Source organism: Budorcas taxicolor, chromosome 5, assembly GCF_023091745.1.
Source record: "Budorcas taxicolor isolate Tak-1 chromosome 5, Takin1.1, whole genome shotgun sequence".
NCBI classification, from domain to species: domain Eukaryota; kingdom Metazoa; phylum Chordata; class Mammalia; order Artiodactyla; family Bovidae; genus Budorcas; species Budorcas taxicolor.
The window spans coordinates 111,388,791-111,410,506 of NC_068914.1; the positions used below are offsets into that span (position 1 = coordinate 111,388,791).

Here is a 21,716-nt window from a genome sequence, read left to right on the forward strand (position 1 = left end):
TTCCTTTCACTTAAGATCTACAATTCTCAATGTCTCAAAGCCAGTCTTCTTGCCACGCACACCACTTCAAAAATCGATGCAAAATTAAACTCTGAGCAAAGGAAAACTAAGACAATAAACCATATTTCACAGAATTTTGCACTTCCGGTCACTTTGAGTTCCCTCAGAAAATTATTCCAATTGGTGAAAATAAGCTCTTGTGTTCTTTCATGACTTCTGGACAAAAGATGGAAAATGTGATTCTAAAAAATGTTCTCTCCACTAAATATTTTCTGCCTATCTCTGCCATCTCCACCAGCACACATCCCCCGCCCCCCATACACACACACACACACACACACAAAATATGAGTACAAAAATTTCTATTCTAAGTCCTCGCTGAAAAAGCAGCACGCATGAATTATCACTGGTCCTTTACACCAATTCCCAAATGATGAGCTGCTACTGGAAGGCAGGCGAGAAACAGGACAACGGGTGTGGGGCTGAGACAGACTCGAGGTGAAGACCACACCTTGGCCAGGCTTCTTAAACTTGAGTCTGGCCTCTCTCATCTATAGGATGAGGATGTGGCAGCTCCTTCCTAGGTATGGGGAAGAATTCCAGGACACAATTTATGTGTCTGATATTAGTATCTACTGGGTCCTCTTTCCAGCCTCCCTGTTTCCCTTACCAACAATCAAATCAAGCTCATTTTCTGGCCACAAAGAGGTCACGCCCTGGAATCCCCTCCTCGCTGAGGTTAGTAGATAACTCGGGACACTCCCAACGTGGACCCCTCTTATTACAAGTACAGCAAATCTTACCCTATCCTCTAAAACAAAGAACGAAGATGAACCAGCCTCCGGACCCTCGGCACCTGCCCAGCAGCCGGAATCCAGGGTAACCCGCCGCCTGCCGGACTCCGGCGGTTACTATTATTGCTGTTTATTAATAAGAATACCTAACGATGCGTGGCGGTGACCGTCTCCCAAAAGATGTCCGTGGAACCCCCCAGGAGGGTCCAAAGCGCTTTCGATGTGGAATTCTGGCTAAAAAAATCTCAGGAATGTATAAAGAGGCTTTCCCGACAGGAGAAAGGCAAGAGTTGTAAACTTTCTCTGCAGGCGCATTTTTCCGCGTTTCCAGGAATCGCACTGCAGAGGCGTTGTCGCCCGCGGTTGGGGTTGGGGACGACCGAGGGTGAGGAAGGGGAGGGAGGTCTGGCGGTCCTCAGCGGACCTCGCGGGTCCGAGGGTGCCGGCTTCCCGGATGGCCGCGTGGGACGCGACCTGGCGCCCCAGCCCGGCGGAGAAGGGCCGTACACGTCCAGAGGGCTCGGGAGCCGCAGCCCCACTCACCTTCCGTGCTCCTCTTCGCCTCCCGGTAGCGCGCCCATAGATAGCGCTTCATGTCCGGGGCGGTCCCAGGTGCTGTGCACAAGGGCCGTGCGGGGCCAGCACGCGACCGCCCCCGGACCGCAGTCCGGCAGCCATCCCGCAGAGCCGTCACTGCCCTTGCACCGGCTCCACGAGCCGCCGCTGTTACCGCCGCCGTGGCCATGCCTGCCGCCGCCCAGCCGCGAGTGGCGCCCCGGGGCCGGTGCTCTGCCTGTGCTCTGCCCAGCGGGCGGGCGGTCCCTGCGTCTGAGCACGTGGCGGCGCAGCCCGCCCCATCGGCTGCCGCGGGGGCGGTGCCTTAGGTGGGGCGGAGTCCTGAAGGGGCGGGCCGGAGTTCTGGGGGGCGTGGCCTTTGTGGGGCGGAGTCCTGGAGGGGCGGGCTGGGGCGGGCTGGGGCGGGGCCTGGAGCAGGGCCTATTTCGCCGGGCAGGGCAGCAGCTTCCAGACAGCCGAGACCACGAGCGAAACATGCTACAGTCACTTCTTGATCGTGTGACGCGCAGAGGTGGCTGTGCGGTAGCGTGAACGTCCCATCAACCGAGGTCACATGAAATGGAGTGACTCTTTGCTGGCCCTGGACCACTAGTCGGGATCCCGGCACCTCACGCCGACCCCGCAGCAACCTTCTGTGACTGTCCCCCGACCCTGGCTGTACAGACAGCGCGCCTCTGGCCTGACTCCAGGAAGCGACCTCTCTGCATTAATGACCTCCACGGCCTGGACCTCCCCTGGATTGCGGGGACGGGTCTGGGAGGTCCCGCGTCCCTGGCTTGGATCCTTCCGGTCCCACCAAGGAGCCAGTATCTGGGCCCAGGTCCCCCAGGCCGATGTGCCTGACAGGCACCCCCCACCCCCACCCCACTGCATAGCCTGGCAGGGCAGTGCCCAGCCCCCACAAGATTTCTGGCTCGTGAGGGAAGCTCTCGGGACACCAGTCCCCCTGCTCCAGCCCACGCTTACACGGCGCGGTGGACGCGTCTTCTCTCAGACCTACAAGGCTGCACCTATTCTGTGCGTTAGGGTTCCACCAAAGCCAAACAAACAGTAAACCTCACGACACGACGTTTCAGTGTCGAATGAATCAGACTTGGCCCCTGGGGGAAAGTCTGATGCGGCCCACCCAGAACCCAGCTGAGAATACCTGGACTGCGAGGGCTCGCGGAGCTACCCTGGGTTTCAGTGCAGTGCAAAGCAAACCACACCACCACCTGTGACACAGGTGGGGCACGATTTAAGACAAATAACCCAAAGCATTCCTGTATGCTTAAGCTGTGGGCTGAGGGGATCAGATGTTTTCATGGAAAAAGGTGGGCTATGGGTTAGATCATAACAGACAGTAATTACTATTTACTGAAGGCTTGCAATGTGCATTTTCTCATGCAGTCCTCTCAGAAATCCTAAAAAGTTGGCACTATAATTTCTCCCATCTTCTAAGTGATGAAACTGAGGTTAAGTGCGATAGTGCTGTTAAAGTCGCACAGCTAAGCCCATTCTTTCACTTGGATTCCTAATGTAATAGGTAGGATTTCGCTGGGTGATAAGCAAGAAGGAAGTCAATAATTAATCCTCAGCAGTTAACAGGTAATATCTTACAAATCACTGATAAAATGAGAGGCAATTAAAATGTTTAACACAGATATGGTATCAAATCTGTGGACTCTAGTACTTTAAACTAACTTTATGGTTTTAGTTTATTCCAATTTATGTCTTTCCTTATGTTAAAGAGATGCGGTGACAGCAATTGTAAATTTTGTGTACATAAAACATTAATTCGTAAATTCATAGACAAACGATAGTAAAAGTAACACAACTAGAACTTTAGTAACATTATCTCCATATATTTTTAGATATGGAACCCTGTGATATCAACAGTTTTCTACTTACCACAGAAACATGAATGACTTAAAAAGTGTTCTTTTTAGCTACAGTCAGTTACAATATTTCAAGGGGTTAAAAAATAAAAATAAAATCCCCAGACCTTGATTATCACCAGAATATATCTCATCAAAGAATTCTAAATAATGACAAGTAGAAAAAAGTTACATAGAAGAGCCCATGAAAATCTTTATTTTTTATTAGTATCATATGAGGTCTTCCATCAACTTTGTTTCAAACTGAGATCTTCTCTGCAAAAAACACTTTCGAGAAACTGAACTGTAATCTGGGCTATGAAAACGCCACTTCTCTGAGATGAGCTCAGATACAGGTTTCCAGGGATTATTTGCGCTAAGAGACTCTACCAGGGGATGCTGGTAATTTGCATTAATTAGGCCCTTTTCACTCTCACTTTTAGCTGACAAAATCCGTTGCCGTGAAAGCTTTACTACACCATCCATTTTACCCAAAGGTAAAGTTTTAGAGGAATAATCTTTCTTTTTCTTCACTGCTTCTTTTTCCGGGCCATTCCATACTTCAACATTACTCTGTGTCTTCCATCGAGTCTTTTCCACAGCCGAAATGGAAACAATGGGTCTCAAGGGCTTTTTTCCTTGTCCTGAAGCGTGTTTTGATTTATCTGAAATTGTCTGAGCCACCAAGTCCAAGCTTTTAGCCCCCTGTAGCTTATCTGCTTTGGTGCACATTGCTGAACTCACCGTGTCTGAACTCTGAGCACTGTGATAGCTTAATTTAAGCAAGTGCTCCAAAAATGAGGCGCCATGCCTAAGACCTTCAGAAGACTGCTGGCTCATACCTTGAGGCCAACATCTCCTACCCCGAGTCCGCTCAATTTCCCTCAGAAGGCTGCAAAGGAATGAAAGTTGTCAAGAGGTCATTTACAGGGCAAGAATAACGCGAAGTATACTTCTTGTTGAGACACAGAACAGAAACTCACTGTAGGATTCCAGGGATCGATGAATGAGAATATCCGAGGTAGGTGGCCCTTAAATCAAGTGATTTGTACAAATAGCCTACGGCCTCCATCATGACTTGATGACAGGAGTCACTTATCAATAACTGACCTGCTGGATATTTGAAAATGAGAATGTTAGAATTTTTAAAAATGACTCCTGGCTTCAGACATTTAAAAGAGAATAAAAAGTATTCTAAAAAGTGGCATTGGGACATTACCTATAGTAGTATTTTTGCCAAAAACATTTAACCTGAGTCTAATATCAGAAAACAATCAGATACAAATTCAAGACATTGGGACAGGGAGGGGAGGGTAGAAACTGACCTAGGTTCTTCAAAGATATCAATGTCAATGAAAGGCAAAACAAGTCCTACTAAAATGTTCTTAACTAAAGAAGGCAACCAAATGCAATGGAAGATCCTCAGCAGAATTCTGGATCAAAAAGTAAACAGCTATAAAGAACATTTAATGGGACACTCTGGAATGTTTGCATATGAACTGTACGTAAGATAATAGTCTTGTGTAATGGTTAAATTTCCTGTGTTTGAGAATCCCCAGTGGCTCAGCAGGTAAAGAATCTGCCTGCAATACAGGAGACATAGGAGATTCAGGTTCGATCCCTGAGTCAGGAAGATTCCCTGGAGAAGGAAATGGCACCCCACACCAGTATCCTTGCCTTAAAGTCCTATGGACAGAGGAGTCTGGCAGGCTACAGTCCAAAGGGTCTTGGAAGAATAGGACAGACTGAGCCACTAAGCAAGCAAGAACTTCCTTGGTGGCTCAGACGGGAAAGGATCCACCAGCATGCGGGAGACCTGGGTTTGATCCCTGGGCTGGGAAGATTCCCTGGAAAAGGGAACGGCAACCCACTGCAGTATTCTGGCCTGGAGAATTCCATGGACAGAGGAGCCTGGTGGGCTACAGCCTGTGGGATCACAAAGAGTCAGACACAACTGAGTGACTTTCACTTATGTAGGGGAATGTCCTATTCTCAGAAGACACATGCTGAAGTATTTAAAAATAAAAATGTCACATCTGCAACTAACTTTCAAATAATCCAGAAAATACATATATATTTGTGTGTATGTGAAAGGAAGAACACAAATGTGACCAGAATGTTAACAATTAGTGATCACAGATGAGTATGTAGGTGTTCATTATACAGTGCCCTCTGCCATTGTCAACAATTAATATAATTCTAAAATATGTGAAAAGTAAAAAAAAAAAAATTAGTCAATTTGCAAGTGGCACTCATTTATTCATTTTACCCAATTACAAGACTGCTTTTAAGGGGCTAAATTGATATTGTTGATTACGAACATAATGTAAGGCCAGTGCCTGAAGGGCATCAATCTGGATACTTGATAAGAGGCTGAAAGTGAAAGTGTTAGTCACTTAGTCATGTCTGACTCTTTGAGACCCCATGGACTGTAGCCTGCCAGGCTCTTCTATCCAAATAATTCTCCAAGCAAGAATACTGGAATGGATAGCCATTCCTTTCTCCAGGGGATCTCCCTGACCCAGAGATCAAACCCGGGTCTTCTGCATTGCAGGCAGATTCCTTACTGTCTGAGTCACCAGGGAAACCTGATACAAGACTGTTGAGTATTTAAGGGTAAAAAATACTGAAAGATGGCCTAGCCAGCATCCCTGTATTAATATTAATAACAATAAACACTGCAATTTATGTAATTACCATATATCTGGTGTGTGTAATCCTATAAGGTACAAACTATCATCACTTGTCTTTTTTTGTCATTATTATTTACTCTCTTTAACAGGACACACATCCACAGGATTCAAAGATGAAAACGTATAAAGATGTGAAATAAAAAGCATCTCTCCCATCTTGGTTCCCATCTGTGCAATCTTCTCCAAAAACAGGTGTTCTTTCAAAGAATATTTTGTGCATGTCACTGGCTTTTAAAGATGGGAAAACTGAAAGAGGTCTAGTCATTCGCTCCAGCTTGTGGTTGAACAATCCTGGGGTAGCCTCATCCACCAGCCCATGCCCCTGACTCTGTGTGAGGCCCCCTCTTCCCCGCTCCTGGACTGACCTTTTGCATATCTGTGCTGTGACACTGTCTGCAGAGAGGCTCTTTCTGTAGCTCTGCTGCAGGGGTCATAGCACAGATCTCGCAGTGCTTCTGCTGCTAATAGGGAGTTTCCGCTGTTGGCTCCGCTTAGTAATCAATGGCTATTTTTCTTCTTTGGGAATTATTCTCATGACCCTCTATGAGGTTCTCAGTTGCCCCCACAAAGCTCAGCAGAAAGCACTTGCAAATTACCCTGCTCGGGATGACCACGTTGTATTGGTCATCCTGTGTGTGAGGGCTAAATTGCTTCAATCCTGTCCGACTCTTTGCGACCCTATGGACCATAGCCTGCCAGGTTCCTCTGTTCATGGGATTCTCCAGGCAAGAATACAGGAGTGGGGTGCCATGCCCTTCTCCAGGCAGTCTTCCCAACCCAGGGATCAAACCTGCATCTCTTCCGTCTCCTGCATTGGCAGGCAGGTTCTTTACCACTAGCGCCACCTGGGTAGAAAAGCACAGAGCTAGAATGTCTCAGGTGCTGGCAGCTGAGCAAGAACTCATTCCTAGAGTTCCTGTGGATGCTGATAACCAGGCGCGCAGACTGTTCCTTCTCCCCGAAGGCCTTTTAAGAGGTTCTAACTTGCTGGGAGGTTGAAACTGTCCCCCAGACCAGCTGTTGATGCCCCTGACACACTCTTTCATGCCTGTGCTCCCCACACTCCCTTTTGGCCACACACCTTGGCTCCTCAGGCCCCTTTACCCTCATGACCCATCTGGACCTGTATCGACAGCTTTGACCTCAGAACTTTCTTAAACACAACCTATCTCTTTCTGGCAGCAAGCAGAGTAGTTGCCAGGAGAGAATATTCTTAGCTCAGGCCGAACCGCAGTTCACCCCATCTTCCCTCAGGGGTGGTACCTACTGGACAGCAACTATCCAGCTCGATAAGTCCTTTCAAGCCAAGTAAGAAAAAAGACCAGGATGAGTTCATCTGCATACAAAAGAGGTCACTGAACCTCCTGCCCACTTCAAATTTCCATTCTGGGGACCTCCCTGGTGCTCCAGTGGCTAAGACTCCAGGCTCTCAATGCAGGGGGACTAGGTTTGATCCCTGGCCAGGGAACTAGATTCCACATGCCACACTAAGAGTTTGCATGCCACTGCAAAGATGGAAGACCCCGAGTGTTGCAACTAAGACTCGGCACAGCCAAATTAACTAATTCATTAATTTAAAAAAATTTTCATTCTGGATGGGGAGGGAACCTAACTTTCATTGCAGACTCTGTTGGTCGTTTTACATACAGCATCTTGTTAAGTCTTCAGAATAACCCTGTGGGCAGAGATGGTCATCCTCTTTCTGCCATTAGAAAATTGAGACTCAGAGCTCATGTCCACAAGCCCAGAAAATAGCAGAACTGGGATTTAAACCCAGGTCCCGAGATCCAATGACCATCACTTCTAGAAATGGGAAAAGAGAACATTCTTCTCCCTCTCACATTGGTTCCTTAGGAGATTTTCTGTAAAACCTCAACCAGGAAGGAAGCATCCACTACCTTTTCCACTGCGTACCTCCCAGCCACATCTGTCCTGTTTCCAAGGGAGAGTGAATTGGGGATGGGAGTGAGGGGCAAGGTCCTAGGACCTAGCTTCCTTGAGAATCTGTTCTTGTATTTTAAATGATAAATTTTCCTAGTTCCCTCGCCTTTTTTTCAGTGCTTAATAGTAAAAAATAAAGTAGTATCTTTATTATTTTGGTATTTCCTCTGGAAATACATCTTTAGTATTTCCTCTGGAGAAAGAAAGTAAGATACTTTCTCCAAAGGCAGTCCTCTGTCCTTTTAAGTAATCTTCTAAGGTACAACTTCTTCTAACCTTTAGTCTACTGAAATTTAAGCCTGTTCCTCTTGCTTCATATAATATTTGCTGTCACCTAATAGGCAGATTTTTATACTGCCAGTCCTGTGTTCATTTCCTCCCCAGGGCACACAACTATAATTTAGGTTGCTGTCACCAGGTAACAAGCAAAACTGCAGGTGTTGGTGGAGAGCCTCAGGAAGTTCCCCTGAATGAGTACAGACTATGGACCCTGCCCACAAACGAGCTTCCACACTGTGCTTGGAGCGAATAGTTACGAAGTGGAAATAATCACAGCTTATATTCTCCATCCAGAAGACAGGTTGCCGACATGTAATGAGAAAGGGGAATTATGCAGGATTTCAAGGTTCCCTGTTTAAACTTTCCTTTTGTTTCTTAAGTATGACTAGGCACAGTTGGGCCCATGTAAGTATGACTAAAGTTTGTTAGAAGTCTTTCCATTTGAGAAATGAAGCTTGTTTGACTCCTCCTTTCAATAAATGTATGTCTATAAACAGACTAGGGAGGGGGGAAATTGTCGATCATTGTCCCAAATGAAGCAATAAAAGCTTGCAATGGGATGTTTCCTTGCACTGTATTTCCACCCTATAGAAAACAATAAAAGATTATGGGGATGTGGGGATGGGGGAGGGGACTAGATCTTTCCCTTTACCCTCTCCATTAAGGCCACTGGCTAGTCTGCTCAGAGAGACCTGGAAGCAGATGGCGGGCAGCGCCCTCTGTCTTCTGCCCCAAATACAGCGGGAACTCACACTACTAATTCAAGGGGCTGGGCCTCTGCAGACCCCATATCTGGGGAGAAGGAACAGATGCATTGTTCTCTCTTACACAGCTTTTGTTCCTACCACTCTGCCAAAATTGATGGTTCCCTATGACCATTCTGCTGCTAAACGCAATGGTGTGTCTTAGATCTGGTGGTCAGCTCTCAGCCCCCCCCTTTCTTGGCATCCATGATTTTACTGATTCTCCGCTACCTCTAGAGCTATTCCTCATCTCTCGCTACAACACTTTCCTCCGCGCCTTTCTTTCTTTTCCACTTTATTTTTTAATTGAAGGATAATTGCTTTACAGAATTTTGCGGTTTTCTTATTCCAGGGAGCCTAGCCTGCCCCCCTGAACACCTGGGGTCTTCTGCTGTCGTCTAAAGGTTGTTTTGTAGAAATTGTTCCATATCTTGAGTTTTTGATGTATCTGTGGGGAGGCTGGTGATCTCTGTCTTACTCCTCTGCCATTTTCTTCCATCTCTTTGGCCCATCTCCTAAGTTCTGTCTCCTGCCATCTTCTTGTCTTATACTCTTCTTGGCTCTTTCAACTCTTCTACAGGGTTTGGCCATCACCTATGTACTAAGGGCTTCCAAAGATTTTTCTCCATTTCAGTCTGATAGCTTCTAAGCACCATATTCTGCCTACTGAACATCTCTACTTAGATAAGAGATTCAAGTTCAACAGGCCCCAAATTAGCTCATCGTGGCTCCCATTCCACCTTTCAACTTTGTGCTTCCTGCCTTGGAATGCCGACAGCTCCAGCCACCCAGCTGCACTGGCCGTGGATACAGCCATAAACTGGAGAAGGCCTCCAACTAGTCCCTTTCCCTCACCTGCTATATCAAATCAGGCACTGAGCCCTGTAGGATTTACCTACTAAATCACAAATACACTCTTTTCTATTTGTCTTGGCCCTCTCTTAGTGAACACAGGAGAGTTTCCATTCTCCTCTTGACCAATTCCATCCTCTATTCAGCCTCGAGAGCGCTGGATCTAAAACGCAAAATCTAGGGACTTCCCTGGTGGTCCAGTGACTAAGACTCCAGACTCCCAATGCAAGGGGCTGGGGTTCAATGTCTGGTCAGGGAAATAGATTCCACATGCCACAACTAAGACCCAGCACAGCCAAATAAATAAAAATAAATAAATATTTTTAAAAAAATAGATAAGATTCTTCCCAATAAGACCACAAACTCCCAGAGCCCCAAAATAGTAGAAAGAGTTCAGAATTTCAGGTCAGGTGCCTGGGTTCCAAGTAATAAGTCTACTGCTTACTAGCTGCAAAGTTTTGGAATGTCACTTGGTCTTTCTGAGCCTCAGTGATTCTACAATAATATCTAACTGATAGGATGCTCTGATAAGCTGTACTGGGATAAGTCATATGAAATATCTTCTATTTCCTCAGCTTTAAAATTGCTGAGTCATACCTAGAGTCCATTTCAGGTTTAAAAGTTTAAGCTTATGAGGGATATTTGACATTCTCTTACAACCAAAAGCATTTACAAATATACAACCAATGTATTGTATAGTCTAAAATGTGTTCTTGTACTCTATAAAAATAATGTTAAAAGTCATTCAACATACATAACATGTAAAAAAGAAGCTCTGCTAACAGACATAAACTGGATTGCTGGATTAACCAAGGGCCCTCTATTTCCTCTGCAGAACTTTCCACGTGATGCCCAGGACACATTAAAAGCCTGCATATACAGGGCTCATCTCCACTGTGCTAGCATGCTTCTGCTCCTAACTGTGCAATTCTAACATGACCAAGACCCAGCTGCTTTTGTTAAGTCAGTTCAGTTCAGTTGCTCAGTCATGTCCAACTCTTTGCAATCCCATGGACTGCAGCACGCCCGGCTTCTCTGTCCATCAGAAACTCCCAGAGCTTGCTCAGACTCATTTCCATTGAGTCAATGATGCCATCCAACAATCTCATCCTCTGTCCTCCCCTTCTCCTCCTGCCTTTATTCTTTCCCAGCATCACATCTTTTCCAATGAGTCAGTTCTTCACATCAGGTGGCCAAAGTACTGGAGTTTCAGCTTTAGCATCAGTCCTTCTGATGAATACTTAGGATTGATTTCCTTTACGATTGACTGGTTGGATCTCCTTGCAGTCCAAGGGACTCTCAAGAGTCTTCTCCAACACCACAGTTCAAAAGCATCTGTTCTTTGGAGCTCAGTTTTCTTTATGGCCCAACTCTCACATCCATACATGACTACTGGAAAAGCCATACCTTTGACTAGATGGACCTTTGTCAGCAAAGTAATGCCTCTGCTTTTTTTTTTTTAATTGAAGGGTAATTGCTTTACAGAATGTTGCTGTTTTGTCAAACCTCAACATGAATCAGCCATAGATATACATATATCCCCTCCCTTTTGAACCTCCCTCCCATCTCCCTCCCCATCCCACCCCTCTAGGTTGATACAGAGCCCCTGTTTGAGTTTCCTGAGCCATATAGCAAATTCCCATTGGCTCTCTATTTTACATATGGTAATGTAAGTTTCCATGTTATTCTTCCCATACATCTTACCCTCTCCTTCCCTATCCCCATGTCCATAAATCTATTCTCTGTTTCTCCACTCCTGCCCTGTAAATAAATTATTCAGTACCATTTTTCTAGATTCCATATATGTGTGTTAGAATACAGTATTTATCTTTCTCTTTCTGACTCACTTCACTCTGTATAATAGGTTCTAGGTTCATCCACCTTATTATAACCAACTCAAATGTGTTCCTTTTTATGGCTGAGTAATATTGCATTGAGTCTATATACCACAACTTCTTTATCCATTCATTTGTTGATGGATATCTAGTTTGCTTCCATGTTCTAGCTATTGTAAATAGTGCTGCAGTGAACAATGGGATACGTGTGTCTCTTTCAATTTTGGTTTCCTCAGGGTATATGCCTAGGAGTGGGATTGCTGGGTCATATGGCGGTTTTATTCCTAGTTTTTTAAGGAATGTCTATGCTGTCTTCCATAGTGGCTGTATCAGTTTACATTCCCACCAACAGTGCAAGAGCGTTCCCTTTTCTCCACACCCTCTCCAGCATTTATTGTTTGTAGACTTTTTGATGATGGCCATTCTGACTGGTGTGAGGTAATATCTCATTGTAGTTTTGATTTGCCTTTCTCTGTTAAAGAACGATGTTGAGCATCTTTTCATGTGTTAGCCATCTGTATGTCTTCTTTGGAGAAATGTCTGTTTAGGTCTTTTCCCCACTTTTTGATTGGGTTGTTTGTTTTTCTGGCATTCAGTTGTATGAGCTGCTTGTATATTTTGGAAATTAATCCTTTTTGTTTCATTTACTATTATTTTCTCCCATTCTGAGAGTTGTCTTCTCACCTTGCTTATAGTTCCCTTTGCTATGCAAAAGCTTTTAAGTTTAATCAGGTCCTAGTTGTTTATTTTTGTTTTAATTTCCGTTACTCTGGGAGGTGGGTCGTAGAGGATTTTGCTTTGATTTATGTCATGGAGTGTTCTGCCTATGTTTTCCTCTAAGAGTTTTATAGTTTCTGGTCTTACATTTAGGTCTTTAATCCATTTTGAGTTTATCTTTGTGTATGGTATTAGGAAGTATTCTAATTTCATTCTTTTACATGTAGCTGTGCAGTTTTCCCAGCACCATTTATTGAAAAGGCTCTCTTTGCCCCATTGTATATTTTTGACTCCTTTGTCAAAAATAGCCCATAAATGCAGGGGCTTATTTCTGGGCTTTCTATCTTGTTCCATTGGTCTATATTTCTGCTTTTGTGCCAGTACCACACTGTCTTGATGACTGTAACTTTGTAGTATAACCTGAAGTCAGGAAGCTTGATTCTGCCAGCTTCCTTCTCAAGACTGCTTTGGCTATTCAGGGTCTTCTGTGTTTCTATATGAATTGTGAAATTTTTTGTTCTAGTTCTGTGAAAAATGCCATTGGTAATTTGATAGGGATCACATTGAATCTGCAGATTGCATTTGGTAGTATAGTCATTTTCACAATATTGATTCTTCCTACCCAGGAACATGGGCTATCTCTCCATCTGTTTATGTCATTTTTGATTTCTTTCATTAGTATCTTATAATTTTCTGTGTACAGTTCTTTTGTCTCCTTAGGTAAGTTTATTCCTAGATATTTAATTCTTTTTGTTGCAATGGTGAATGGAATTGATCCCTTAATTGCTCTTTCTGGTTTTTCATTGTCTGTATATAGAAATGCAAGTGATTTTTGTGTATTGATTTTGTATCCTGCAACTTTGCTAATTCACTGATTAGCTCTGGCAATTTTCTGATATTATCTTTAAGGTTTTCTATGTACAGTATCATGTCAGCTGCAAACAGTGAGAGCTTTACTTCCTCTTTTCTGATCTGGATTCCTTTTCTTTCTTTTTCTTCTCTGACTGCTGTAGCTAGGACTTCCAGAACTATGTTGAATAATAGTGGCAAAAGTGGACATCCTTCTCCTGTTCCTGATCTTAGTGGGAATGCTTTCAGTTTTTCACCATTGAGAATAATGTTTGCTGTGGGCTTATCAAATATGGCCTTTACTCAGTTGAGATAGGTTCCTTCTATACCCATTTTTTGAAGAGTTTTAATCATAAATGGGTGCTGAATTTTGTCAAAGGCTTTTCCTGCATCTATTGAGATGATCATATGGTTTTTATCTTTCAACTTGTTAATATGGTATATCACATTGATTGATTTGTGTATATTGAAAAATCTTTGCATCCCTGGAATAAACCCAAATTGACCATGGTATATGAGCTTTTTGATGTGTTGCTGAATTCTGTTTGCTAAAATTTTGTTGCATCTATGTTCATCAGTGATACTGGCATGTAGTTCTCTTTTTCTGTCTTGTGTTTGTCTGGTTTCGCTATCAGGGTGATGGTGGCTTCATAGTTTGGAAGTGTTCCTTCTTCTGCAATTTTTTGAAAGAGATTTTGAAGGATAGGCATTAGCTCTTCTCTAAATGTTTAATAGAATTCTCCTGTGAAGCAATCTGGTCCTGTACTTTTGTTTAGGGAGAGATTTTTTATCACAGCTTCAATTTCAGAGCTGTTCATAATTTATATTTCTTCCTGCTTCAGTCTTGAAAGATTGAAATTTTCTAAGAATCTGTCCATTTCTTCCAGGTTATCTATTTTATTGCCATATAACTGTTCATAATAGTCTCACAATCCTTTGTATTTCTGCACTGTCTCTTGTAATCTCTCTTTTTTCATTTCTAATTTTGTTGATTTGATTCTTCTCTCTTTTTTTCTTGATGAGTCTGGCTAAAGATTTGTCAATTTTGTTTATCTTCTCAAAGAACCAGCTTTTAGAGTTTTATTCATCTTTACTATTGTTTCTTTCATTTCTTTTTTATTTATTTCTGCTAGGATCTTTATGATTTCTTTCCTTCTACTAATTTTGCTTTTTAATATGCTGTCTAGGTTGGTCATAGCTTTTCTTCCAAGGAGCAAGCATCTTTTAGTTTCATGGCTGCAGTCACCACCTAGAGTGATTTTGGAGCCCCAGAAAAGAACGTCTGTCACCTTTTCCATTGTTTCCCATCTATTTGCCATGAAGTGATGGGAGCAGAAACCATGATCTTAGTTTTCTGAATGTTGAGTGTTAAGCCAGATTTTTCACTCTTCTGTTTCACCTTCATCAAGAGGCTCTTGAGTTCCTCTTCACTTTCTGCCATAAGGGTGGTATCACCCTTATTTGTTAGTCTAATTTTGGTAATTGACCTAAGTATGGTACACACTAGCAACATAAGAGTGTGAAGTGAAAGAGGGCTGTTTTCTATGAAAAATAGTCTGAATGTTTTGGAATTATGAACAAGAAAACCATAAAAGATTGAAGGCAGAAAAAGTCAACCATTGAAAGAATCCTGCCCAGAAGTGTCACAACTGCCTGAAGTTCTCATCCTCCAGAAACTAAAACTAAAAACTGTGGATGAGGCATTTTGAGAGATATGACATTCAATTCCAATCAGAGGACCCATTAAAAACAAAGATCTAACTTCGAATTTTAAAGTTGACGCAAAGAATTACATGTATATGTTTAAGTGAAAATGAAAATGTAAAGTTTGTATCACTTTCCTGACATTTCTGATTCAGGGACCTCCTGCTAGCAAGAAGGGGACTCTGGCTGAGCCAAGAGTTTTAAAATCAAATGAGGAAAAGAGGACTGACTCACCCCACTGAAAGTCACCCACTAGTGCCTTTGTTTAGGTTCTTCCAAGTGTGACTGAGATACTTGGCATTTCTTCTGTAAAAGATTCCCAGGGAGAGGGGAGTAACAGAATGTTCATCTACCATACCTCATCCAAATTACACAATTCCATATACAACACTCAGCACGACAGAATGGAACATGAAAGCCACAGTTGTTTTTTCCTGCCACTGAAATGATTTCTCAGTAGGTGGATTTAAACATTTATAAGAGAAGAAGAATTAAAGAAAAAAAGATTTGTCTGTGTCAAAGGTGGCAGAGAACAAAATCACAAAAATCCTCTTTCCATGTCTGGGATTGTCTTATCTTTCTAAGATTAGCAGTTTTAGGAGATTAAGGTTTGTTCTTGAAACTGGATCAAAGTGGAGAGGAGAAGAGCTATAAAAGAAATATTGAACATAAAAAGGTTTCATTTTTGAAGAAGTGCCTCATGAAAATGTGATCAGAAGAAGCAATAAACCTCAGGATTATCACCCTCTCAGGAACCCATCATTTTACTATGTCATTTGCATGCTTAGTCACTCAGTCTTGTCCAACTTTCTGCAACCCCATGGACTGTAGCCTGCCAGGCTCCTCTGTCCATGGGATTTCCCAGACAAGAATACTGGAGTGGTTGCCATTTCCTCCTCCAGGGAGTCTTCCCAACCCAGGAATTGAACCTGTGTCTCTCATGTCTCCTACATTGGCATGTGGGTTCCTTACCATGACTGCCACCTGGGAAGCCAAATTTCTTTTTCAATATGTGCTCAGTATAATCTCATGCATAAAATTGTTGTGAGCATAATTAAAACATGAATGATCATTGCTGGACGCCCACTATTTTATACCCCTTGAAAGGTTATACTGTAGCCTATTCATTGATTAAATGTAATAAAAGACTAAGGAAGATGCAGGTGCCAAAACTTTCAAGCTAGTAATTATCATCATTAATCTATAATCCAAACTGATATCTAAAATGTCCTCTAAAGATTATTGTTCTCAATAGGCTAAAATACAATTACAGTCACTTCTTTTAATGTTGTTATCCTGGAGCAGAGCCATCACTTCTATCGGAAAGCCAGGCAAATTGTGTAAGCCCCCCAGAAAGAACCTGTTTATCCACTTTCCTCACACTTCCTGCACTGATACAGCATAGTGATAGACCTACACAGCTAGCACTCTTTCTGATGCTTTGAAGATACAAAGAATAAATGACAAGACTCTTGCCCCTGGCAGTTCACAGTCTGTTTGAAAGGTCAAAATACTCACAGAAATAGAAATGAGGTCAAAAATGGGTTCTTTGAGCTCCTTCATGACACTGGACATACAAGACAATTTGAGCATCTTGTGTGAGAAATCTCTGGTGATGATGATGCTGGAGGAATGCAGGACTCTAGGTTCCTAACACTCCCTGGCTTTGCAAAAACCGTGCAGCTCTTAAGGCAATATCCCAAGTCACTGGCCCAGCCCTCAGGGCCTGTGACACCTCTCTGGTATCCCCCTAGTGCATCCTCTCTCCTCTCTATTAGTTTCTGCATCCCAGCCCCATTGGTCCTTTTTGTTCCTTCCCAATTTGCAAATTCTGTCCTCACTGTCTAGATGACTCCTTTCCCTTCCACCACTTAACAAGCAAGTCCTCCTCCTCCAGATTCAGTTAAAGCATCACTTCCTAAGAAGCACCCTCCACCCATGCCCCTCCATCTAACAGATTGAGGTCCCCCGTTAGCACTTGTACTTTGCCATGATAGCACTTTGCCAAATTGTAGTTCAATCATTGTGTGTTTAGCTACCCAACTGCCATCTCTATTGTGGCATTTTCCACAATTGCAGCCAAACAGTCTTGTATTTATTAATAGTTGTCTGACAGCTTGTTGGCCTCATTGTGAACTCAGTGAAGATACTGTGGGTCTACCTGTCCTTCTCACTGCTCTGTCTCCAGGAATTAAAACAGAGATTGTCACCTAACAATCTCACTGGCCAATCTCACAGGCTCTCTGAGCTTTTTCAACTAGGCTTAACTTTGGGGCTTCTATGTTCATCTCTATAGAGTCCAATTCTTCCAATCAGGAAGAATCCTGCTAAGTAAGTTTAGCCCTCCTCCAACCTGATCACCCTTGGTATCTAGGCAGATTTCTCACCTTCCACCACCAGCCAGGTGATGTCTGAAGCCAAGCCTGGCTTGATGCTTGGATAGAGGAGCCTGCTGGGCTACAGTTCATGGGGTCTCAAAGAGTCGGACACAACTGAAGCGACTTGGCATGCAAGCAAGCATCATATACCATAGTTTTCTTTTTTCCTCAATGGAACAACTCTTAAAGAGGATTGCTTTGATGTCTAATATTCGGTAACACTTTTACTACAGAGGCCTCAAGACTTCTTTAAAAATGACTAGTGATGAGTCCCAGCTACATGTGGCTCTGGCTTCCTTCATATTTTATGGAGCCCCTTGGGCACAATCCCTGTAGATAGGCTTTTTCCATTAAAGGTAGATCAAGGGGATACCTGGGGCTTCCCTGGTGGCTCCAGATGGTAAAGTATCTGCCTGCAATGCAGGAGATCCAGGTTTGACTCCTGGGTTGGGAAGAACTTATGGAGAAGGGAACAGCTACCCAGTCCAGTATTCTTGCCTAGAGAATTCCATGGACAGAAGAGCCTGGCGGGCTATGGTCCAAAGGGTCACAAAGAGTCAGACACAACTGGGCGACTAACACTTTCACTTTCTCAAGGGGATCACACTATGCCACCCCAAAGTAGGCCATGCTGACATGGGACTTATTATGAGCCGAGTTATTTGAGTTCCTAGGATCCCTTCTGTGCCTGAAACCAGAGCCTGTCACAAGGACTCAAGTGTTGTAAGTCCCCTCCTTGGGGCAACAGGAAGCCAGCACCATACACAGGCAGACATTGTCACAAACTGCCACATCGTCTATTCTCCTAAGGGTCTATTTATGCTTCCAAAGAGTTATCTGCCCTCCCATGAGTGCCCTTTCCCCACCTCCCTCTCCCCTAAGTTAGTACACAGATCGCAAGTTCAAGCCACCCCTTGGAGTTGCTCATTCCTGAGTGCGTGTGCAAGTATGATGCACACACAAATAAACTTCTGTTTGATTTTTCTCCTGTTAATGAATCTTTTAGCTTCCCTGGTAGCTGAGCTGGTAAAGAATCTTCCTGCAATGCGGGAGACCGGGGTCCGATCCCTGGGTTGGAAAGATCCACTGAAGAAGGGAACGACTACACACTCCAATATTCTGGCCTGGAGAATTTCATGGACTCTACAGTACAGGGGGTTGCAAAGAGTCAGACACAACTGAGCAACTTTCAGTTCACTTAACCTCAATCAATCTTTTCTGAGGCTAATTTTACAGGGCCCCAGCAAGAGAACCTAGGAGGGTAAAGGAAAAAAAAAAATTTTTTTCTCTTTTAGAGTTTTGGTGACAAAGGTGGAATTCTATCATCCAGGACTCCTTACTAGGTCCAAAAGCTGCAGCTAAGAGATCCTGGGCCTCTGACAAAAGCCTGCTGAAGATAATATTTCTTATCAAAGTAGGCTCTCAAATTTCTGCCCACAGAGTCAGGTGGAATTGGGGTGGCGAAAGTCAGTCTTTTCAACTTAATTTTCAAGCTCAGCCAGGGACCCTGAGAGGATGGAGGAAATTTTTTCTACCTCCATGTAGGAAAACCAAAAATATGTCAAAGAGCAAATGATTCCAAGGTCTCTATAAACAGTCTATTTCCCTCCCAAGGTCTTCCTCTTCTTGTACTGAAGATACCCATCAGCTCTCACCACCAGGGACTGAAATAAAAGCCCAAGAATCCTGCCTTGACAGCTGACCTAACCACCCACAGTGTTCCTGTAAGCCTGGAGTGCGCCTTCTGCAAAATGAATCAACTGCAGTCAACAGTGGGAGAGAAAAATAATAAAATTATGGCGAGAAAGTGCTCCTTACAGAAAAATACTTTCTCGGAACCACATGAACCACACTGAAAATGGACTGCAAAACTGAAACATACCCTGAAGACTTATTTAAGGCATCACCAAATAGGACAACTGCCATTACAGAGGCCCTGCTGCTGCTGCTGCTGCTCAGTCGCTTCAGTCTTGCCCGACTCTGTGCGACCCCACAGACGGCAGCCCACCAGGATCCCCCGTCCCTGGGATTCTCCAGGCAAGAACACTGGAGTGGGTTGCCATTTCCTTCTCCAATGCAGGAAAGGAAAAGTGAAAGTGAAGTCGCTCAGTCATGTCGGACTCTTAGCGACCCCATAGACTGCAGCCCACCAGGCTCCTCTGTCCATGGGATTTTCCAGGCGAGAGTACTGCAGTGGGGTGCCATAGCCTTTCCACAGAGGCTCTGTTATCAGAAAGCAAATGAAAACATTATACTTTCATCAGAGACAAGTCACCAAAACTGAGAACAAAATATAGGCAACTAGATCAGGTAAACTAGTTCCTTTTCCACTAACATTCTCTAGATTAGCACCTGCATTTTCTCTTTACAAACATAAATCTTTCTTTCATGTACTCAGCATGGAAACCCTTACCTAAAAAAAAGAGTATACACACACATGGGCACACTCATTCCTAAATCTACAGAGTGAAAACAGAAGATATTCTTTCCCTGCAGATATCAAGAATTTTAAGTCTTTTTTGTCAGCAAATGACTAGGCTGAACGCAATCCTGTTTTACTGTAATATGGATGCCAATCGTACCTGCTGGGGAAAGTGGCTGGTTTAGATCAGGGTTTCTTTGTCTCAGCACTATTCACACCTTGGACTGGATAATTTTCACTGTGGGGGTGCTTTCCTGGGCACGTATGATGTTTAGCAACCACTCAGGCCTCCACTGACTAAATGACTAGCACTCTCCACCCCCAGCCATGACATCAAACATTTCTCCAGCTTTTTTGTCCTGAGGGTCAAAATCAGCCTGGGTTGAAAACAACTCTTTAAAGCTGAAGTAGACTGTCCTGTGGTGATGAGATTTCAGGAGCTCTGATAGTGTTTTGGAATTTTTCTAGTTGTGGCATTTACAGAAACTGCAATTTTTAGTGTAGCCTGCTGGAAGAAATCAACAACGCTGCCCAAGGGCAAAGAGATATCTATTTGACCATCACTGAACCCTCCTTCTATGTGAACCTACTCCTTGGAGGCACAAAGGTTGGCAAGTGCTATCTGTGGGAATCACATCCCTGACTCCCCCCAGCATACCCTCCTGCGGTGGCCTCTCTCCAGCTAACTACCAACCAGTATTTGCAGCCTCCAATTCAACTCTCATTCTCCTCCATTCTCAGGTTTGGTGGTGATGCTGTAGGAAGATGACAGAATTCAACACGTGACTATTTCCAAAACATGGGAATGGGCTACTGAATCCAGTAAGTACTGAGGCAGTAAAAGATGTGGTCCTGTTACCCTCATCTCTGGCAACAGCAGAGCCCACCAGGAAAACAGGCCCTTTGTCTCAGAGGCTCTCAGTTCTTCAGTAGCCCTTAAAATGTAAGTAAATTCCACCTAACTGAGCTAGTAGGGCCTCCCACAGGGTGCTAGCAGTTAAGAAACCACGTGCCAGTGCAGGAGACAAAAGACACAGAGGTTCGATCCCTGGGTCAGGAAGACCCCCTGGAGGAGAACATGGCAACCCACTCCAGTATTCTTGCCTGGAGAATCCCATGGATGGAGGAGCCTGGTGGGCTACAGCTCATGGGGTCATTTGTTGATGTTGGCAATTTGATCTCTGGTTCCTCTGCCTTTTCTAAATCCAGCTGGAACACCTGGAGGTTCACAGTTCATGTACTGTTGAAGCCTGGCTTGGAGAATTTTGAGCATTACTTTACTAGCGTGTGAGATGAGTGCAATTGTGTGATAGTTTGAACATTTTTTGGCATTGCCTTTCTTAAGGATTAAAATGAAAACTGACCTTTTCCAGTCCTGTGGCCACTGCTGAGTTTTCCAAATTTGCTGGCATATTGAGTGCACCACTTTCACAGCATCATCTTTTAGGATTTGAAATAGCTCAACTGGAATTCCATCACCTCCACTAGCTTTGTTTGTAGTGATGCTTCCTAAGGCCCCCTTGACTTCACATTCCAGGATGTCTGGCTCTAGGTGAGTGATCACACCATTGTGACTATCTGGGTTATGAAGATCTTTTTTGTATAGTTCTATGTATTCTTGCCACCTCTTCTTAATATGTTCTGCTTCTGTTAGGTCCATACCATTTCTGTCCCTTATTGTGCACATCTTTGCATGAATGGGATTAGTGCCATTATAAAAGAGACCTCCAGAGAGCTCTCGGGCTCTTTCTCCCACTATGTGAGGGCATGCCAAGAAAACAGCTGTCTCTGAACCAGTAGACAGGCTCTTGTGCTCAGTTGCTCAATCCTGTCCAACTGTTTGCAACCCCATGGAAAGCAGCCCACCAGGCTCCTCTGTCCATGGAATTTTCCAGGCAAGAATAGTGAAGTGGGTTGCCATTTCCTACTCCAGAGACTCTTCCCCACCTAGGGATCAAACCCACATCACCTGCATTGGCAGACAGATTCTTTACTACTGTGCCACCTGAGAAGCCCAAGATAGGCACTCACCAGACATTTAATCTGCTGACACCTTGATCTTGGACTTCCCAGGCTC

General features: G+C 43.9%; 2 protein-coding genes across 2 annotated transcripts in view; both read right to left on the bottom strand.

Annotated features, from left to right (window-relative positions):
- NT5DC3 (5'-nucleotidase domain containing 3) overlaps positions 1-1,572 on the bottom strand; it is a 66,547-nt gene extending 64,975 nt beyond the window's left edge. The window contains exon 1 of the mRNA XM_052639610.1: positions 1,338-1,572. Coding sequence (XP_052495570.1) covers positions 1,338-1,539 — 202 coding nt within the window. The 5' untranslated portion in view covers positions 1,540-1,572. The remainder of the gene's footprint in view (positions 1-1,337) is intronic.
- A 1,869-nt stretch (positions 1,573-3,441) lies between these two features.
- LOC128048757 (putative tetratricopeptide repeat protein 41) overlaps positions 3,442-21,716 on the bottom strand; it is a 72,380-nt gene continuing 54,105 nt past the window's right edge. Inside the window, 3 exon segments of the mRNA XM_052641181.1 lie at positions 3,442-3,471; positions 3,473-4,118; positions 4,210-4,339. Of these exon segments, the coding sequence (XP_052497141.1) occupies positions 3,442-3,471; positions 3,473-4,118; positions 4,210-4,339 (806 nt within the window).